The sequence below is a fragment of the Drosophila obscura genome, unplaced genomic scaffold (assembly GCF_018151105.1).
Source record: "Drosophila obscura isolate BZ-5 IFL unplaced genomic scaffold, ASM1815110v1 contig_181, whole genome shotgun sequence".
NCBI classification, from domain to species: domain Eukaryota; kingdom Metazoa; phylum Arthropoda; class Insecta; order Diptera; family Drosophilidae; genus Drosophila; species Drosophila obscura.
In genome coordinates, this window is record NW_024542769.1 from 317,140 (window position 1) to 323,303 (window position 6,164).

A 6,164-nucleotide genomic window follows, 5' to 3' on the forward strand; every position below is an offset into this window, starting at 1 on the left:
GTATCATACAATTTTCTGTTCTACAGAATGACACAAAATTAAATGAAATAGGCGGACCTTCTCTGAGTTGCACATATCCACTTTTACCACAAATACAATATACCCCTTTACACCCCTTTATACGGATATAAATACACACAATACAAACGAATTCTGCTGATGGTACTGCGACTATGGGGATACCTCCACTGTACAGGGCTTTAAGTAGTACCTGAAACTCCAATGCAAAGCTTTGTAGTTACGATAACGCTGAAGCATAGAGAATATTTCTATCTAGAAGAATACCAAGGAACAATGAAAAAAAAAGTAGTTCAAGGACACTTTATAGTTGGCTTTTTGAACATATCGATATCGAAATATATAGAAAGCAATGTGGTTCCCTAGAGCATACCGCCATTCCTTACCGTGTTTACAGGGTATGCAAAAAGTGAACAATGGGTATAAGAAATGGCTAAAAGAAACGGAAACAGAGCAAAACTAGACAAAACGCTTAGACGACTACTCAGCAGAAGAGCAGCGGCATATACGAGAACTCGTATGTGAGGCGTGGAGTAGAGTGTAGATGGTGGCCAAAAAAAACGCCCCTTTCTTGCTTGCATTTTCCACTGACCCGTGTGTAGGTGTTGCTGTGTGTGTGTGAAGGTCGTGGGCGTGGCGCCAAAGTCGCGACGTGGGTCTAAAAATATTGCCAGCTAAGTGTTGAGCATAATAATGAGACCAACTCACAGATGGCATACATATATATGGATGGGTAAACACATACACACAAACACACACACACACAGATGCATATGGCACACCCCCCACTGGGCGTTTGCTGCGTGTGACTTTTGTTGGCTTTATCCTTGTGCAACTTTTACTTTTCTTTTGCCTATTTCTGTTTGCTTTAAATAAATTATGCTCGGCTACGGGTTTTGTTTTATTTCATAGCTGCAATTACACTATAGGTTTTTCACCGACACTTTTAGCGCATTCGAGCCAGTAAATTTACTTGGCTTGAAAAGGTTTCGTGTAAATTCTGCTTAAATGAACTACCAGTCAGCTCTCTCTTTTCTATCTCTATCTAGCTGCTGTCTAAGCCTATCTCTTGCACATGGCACACACTGAGAGCGGAGCGCACTGCATACTTAAGTGCGTTAACCAAAATGCAAATTCATTTGGCCTGGCCAAATCGCCCAAGCAATTAGTTGGCCACTTGCATGGCAATTGGCTGAATTACTAGGAGCTGGATTAAATGTTTACCAGTGTATCTATCTGTGTTTTGTGTGTGTGTGTGTGTGTGTGCATGTGGCACGTGCCTGTGGCAACGAAGTCTCGTTTACAGGAAGTCATTCTCATTGTCATTTTGTGGAGTTTTTTTTTTATTTGTGGTTGACTGCCGGCTGCATGGGAGTCAAGTGAATTAGCATAAATTATTGGCCCTTGCAGCTGGCGGGAATTGGCAATGCTGTGGCATAGGCAGCCGGCTAAAACAGTTGGCCCAATGGATCTTTAATCTTTAAGCGATGGAGATTTGTGAGCACTTTAAAATTAAATTCGGAGTTAAATAAATGAGGTTACATTATTAAATGCTTTTTTTCGAGCAGAGAACTCAACGTTCCTGCGCTCAGCTTCATTTTTTTGTATAGTTTAGCCATAAGAATATTTATAGAAAAATAAATAAATAATAATAACTGAAGGATTTTGTATGTAAAAATTAATATTAATATTTTTTTATAATATATTTGCTAATAGTTTAATTAATTAGCTAATTAAAAAAATGTTTGCTGTACACTGTTCCCATAAAATAAACCATTTTCCATTTTTAAACAGATACTATAATTTTGTAAGTACAATTTTCCCTTTAAACTGTCAACTACCCTCTGGGTAATGCCAATCAAGTTTCACTTTCAGTGTTTGTGCCATAAAACTTGCTCAATTTATTGTCTTCCCAGAGCTTCCGGGCTATCTATAGAGCTCTGTGATTATCTACGATCTGCGATAATTTCCCGGCAATAATCGCAGCAATTAAATTTACGACCTTCTTAGCAGCAGCTTCACAAAATGCTTGAGTGAGCTTCCACATTTTTATGACCGTCTTGGCTTTGAGGCAATAAAAACTGGGCGTGGCATAAGCATAAATCAAATCTTACACATAAACTATATACAAGGGGATAGATGGGTGCTTGGTGCGTGGCAAGGGTGTGGGGGGGGGGGACGACATCCGCACAGCTGCTATTAAATATTACACATACGCAATGTTAACACTTTATAAACGCATTAGGCTGCCAGCCCCAAACCCCAAGAGGAGACTAGAAAAGGGGCAAATACCCATATCAAAATACAATTTGCAAGCCAAAAACAAATATGCGAAAAAATATATATAGAAAATATGTATAAAAAAAATAAAAACAAATTTTGTGTAGATAAAATATTTATGAGCAAAGAGGAAAATGTGTTCCCTGACCAATGTCGCACATAAATCATGCGATTATTGGAGGGACAAAAAAAGCACGTGGCCATATACAGCCAAAGTACAGTGCGTTTCATAGCTCATACAGTTGAAATTATGTACTGTAGAATATATATCCTTTTTATTTCTAAAATTTAAACTTATTTAATGCCTTTATTTGATCAAATGTTATTTCAATTTATATTCCGCTAACCTTATAGTTTTATGACGCACTGTACGCACACACCAGTCCATAAAAGAAACAAATGAAGCTCCACAAATGGCTGGGGACACGCCCAGAAGGCACAGGACATTAAACTCAATGAGTTGAAATTATTTCCAGCCGAAGGTCAACTAAATGCGGACTGTAAGGATGTTGGGGTGTTAGGGTTTTCAGGGGGTGGGTGAAGTGCTTTGAGGCGTGGCTGCTGGGCGCGCACCATTAAAGACAGCTTCCGCAAACAATAAATTTTGCTTACCAAACAAGAAGCCAGAAGCTGCGCTCCCACAACGGAACCAAAACTCGTCAGGCTACCAAAGGAACTTAAGCGATGTTTTTCATATAAAAAAATATATAAAGGAAAAACTGTTTGTAGTTTGGAAGGAATACGAATAGCAAATACTTCAATTAAAAGAAATTTATTTTAAAAAAATAAAAAATTAATTAAAAAATAAAAGAAGAAGAAGAGGAAAAAGTTCTGGCACTTCCTCGTAAATCTACTCTTATTTACTCCTTGACGGATCCTGCTGATTTTCGCTAGACCAGGACCAGGACCAATAGCTATAAGCACGAATAATGTTAAGTCCAAGTCTCTTCTATGTACAAAATTGTAGATACCACAGATCCATCAATCTAAAGGGTATAATAAATGTTGTTTTGCACCTTTTTTGTTGTGCCTTATTTTGTGCTGCTTCTGGCATTTTAAGCGTTGGCTGTCGATTAAACTGCTATACGTTCTACGTGTTAAGAGGTTTCGCGGCTGTCGTGTTCGGGTTCAGTTTTTCGCTTGAGCTTCAGTTTTTCACTTGAGTTTTGCTGCTTTTGGTTGGCTGCGTTAATTTGTATGGATTATTTATGATCCCAAGTGTGCCGCTCTTCGAGAGGATGGTCGGTCCATGGCCGGATGAGCTGAAAGTTTTGCCCACAACAGTCTCTGCGGAGGCATCAGCACAAGTGCAAACTGAAATTTATGGCCACAGAATTCTTAGGTTGTTGCAGCTGCATACATTTTATTTCTTTTGGGGCGAAACAAATCAATTTCAGGGAAAACTGCAGCCATAGAACAGGCATTGAGCAGCCATCATCAACCTCATATCAGTTTTGCTTCAACTCTGGACCGATGATGTTGCTGTTTCTGCCACTGCTGGGACTGCTTGGCCTGGCCTCCAACCAGAGCTACAGCGAGAGTCAGAAAAGTTTCACCGAATGCGCCAGCAAGCTACACAAGACGGATGCAAATTACGCGGAAATTATTGAGTGCCTGGCGCACTCCACCAATCTGACGGCTCTCTGGGAGGAAACGCTGTGGCGCATGGAGCTGCTTGAACGTCTGCTGGATAAGCTGCATGCTGAACAGCCCCCCGATAAATACCATCATACGCCCTACGAGAACATCGACGATGTGATGGCCATCAAGGGCAACATGTCTGAGCTGGACTGCCAGCGGAAACGTCACGTGATGCAGGCGGTGCGCCGCAAGCTGTTCTGGCATAGCCAGATGAGTGGCACGCCAAGCACTCTCTTTGCCTGGCCCTGGCCAACCAAACATTTGAGACCAGCGAGGGACCCGATGGATCCGCCAGAGAATGACATTAGTCCGGAGTCACTGGATCCCGTGCGCTGTGCGCTCTTGGATGCCATTCAAAAGCCTCGACCACACGCATAGTTGCAGACACACCACACACCGCCACGAGTGTGTGTGTGTGTGTGTGCTACGGAATATCCCCAATTGTTTAAACATTTAACCTTTTGTTGGCCCAATTGATTGCCCCAATTAAAACGACACAAAGGCGGCGACAGGTGGACAGGTGGGAAGCTTGACTGTGGCCTGCTTCTGCATTTAAATTGTAAATAAATATGTGAGAGCATCTCTGGACAATGGCCCCCAATCAGGAGAGCAACTCCATCAACGCCGTCACAGAGGGGGGCCGTCGGGTCTGCCTGCCAGCCTGCCAGTTTGTGGCATGTCCTGCTGGCACAGAAAAGTTGTGGCACGGTGAGGGGTGCTCCCCTTTCATGTTTTTAAATTGAAATCTCAGCAACAAACGTGAAGCATTACCCAGAGGACCCATATATATAGAGAGGGAGAGAGAGTGAGAGAGGTAGTGTTTCTATCCCTTTCTCGCTCTCTCTCTTTCTCTCTGTGACTCTACGAGCGCTTTAAATAATTGCTTAGTGCCCGAGGCACACACTAATAACAATAATAACAACAGTGCTGAAGCAGCCAGGTCCAGCCATGATAATAATAGCAGATAGACGCTGCCACAGCAGAGTCCTGCCCACACTCGGTTGGCCTTTGACCCTGCACAGCAAATGCATTTCCACGTGAATATACAAGTATCTGTTGGTGTGTTTTTGTGTGTGTTTGTGTATGTGCTTTTAATGTGCCATATAAAATAATTTAATGACCAGCCAGGGAAAGTGCTTCTGTGGTTCAGCACTGCGTTGAGTGTGAGGGCTGAGGGCATCTCCGGGCAATGAGCAAAACGTTTGGGGGGCCATAAAGCGGGTGACTGTAAATGATAATAGTTGCACATATTACCGGGAGGGGCAGATAGCCAGCCCATGACAAAGTGTTGGCCCAGGTCCGGTCCTGCTTTAATTGGTAGTGGAAGGGCAAGGTATCAGGACGATAGAGCAATTAGACATATCTCATATGCACCCACATAATGAGACATATGAGAGATACACCCACATAATGAGAAAGCGAGAGAGAGTGCAGAGAGCACACAAATTAAAAGTCCAAGCCGCAGCTAAGGTATTGTAGGAGGTACTTAAAGTATATTCGGGAATATTAGTATAGACATAATGAATCTCTCTCACAGTTCCCGTGGCCCTGCAACGTAAACAGCAGAGAAATTTACACATTATAACGAGAACAAATATAGCATTCCGATATTAATACTCTTACCCCTAATGTGAACCAAACAGAACTGAATAGTAGATATTATAAAGTGAAAATAAATCGCACACCGCTTTCATCATCACCTCCTCCCACAATCAAAATTCATTCTCTTAGTTTTTACTTATCCCTCCACGAAAGACTGTTCCTACCTTGCGGCTGCATCCATTTACACAATTCGATATTGAAGGAAACTGCCCAATGTAAGTACGAGTATAATTAACCAAATTCCCCCATTAAAAAAAACCTGATTAAGCAGAGAGATCATTTGGGGGTAAAACTTGCAGCTTAAGCTGCTTAAATTCCCATTCGTATCCTCCCTCCATTTAGAGCTATTCCTGGTCCCCCACACATAAACAACCCCACGCCACAAGACCATTTGGAAAACCTCTTAAGAAAAGAAACCAAATTAAAATCCAGTATTCTCATTTCCCTGGGATTTTCTCAAGTTTTTGGTTTGTTTCGTTCATTTTTTCCCTCTCTTACTCCTTGCCAGCTTTTACTGGCCCATTCCAGTGTGCTGGCTGGCTGGCTGGCTGTCTGTCTTGGCCATTTCTGCAAAATAGTTGCGCGCTTTATTTTCAGGCAACTCTGCCATTCATCTCCCTCCC

General features: G+C 42.1%; 1 protein-coding gene across 1 annotated transcript; it reads left to right on the forward strand.

Moving 5' to 3' along the window:
- The first annotated feature begins 3,764 nt into the window (after window positions 1-3,764).
- On the forward strand, window positions 3,765-4,353 carry LOC121404044. Its single transcript, XM_041592618.1, has one exon. It carries the CDS (start codon window positions 3,772-3,774, stop codon window positions 4,315-4,317), a length of 546 nt encoding a protein of 181 aa, XP_041448552.1. The 5' UTR covers window positions 3,765-3,771; the 3' UTR covers window positions 4,318-4,353.
- Window positions 4,354-6,164: the final 1,811 nt, after the last annotated feature.

What these genes read in the sequence shown, in the direction of transcription:
- LOC121404044 (XM_041592618.1), top strand. Translation starts at nt 3,772, where the DNA reads ATGATGTTGCTGTTTCTGCCACTGCTGGGACTGCTTGGCCTGGCCTCC.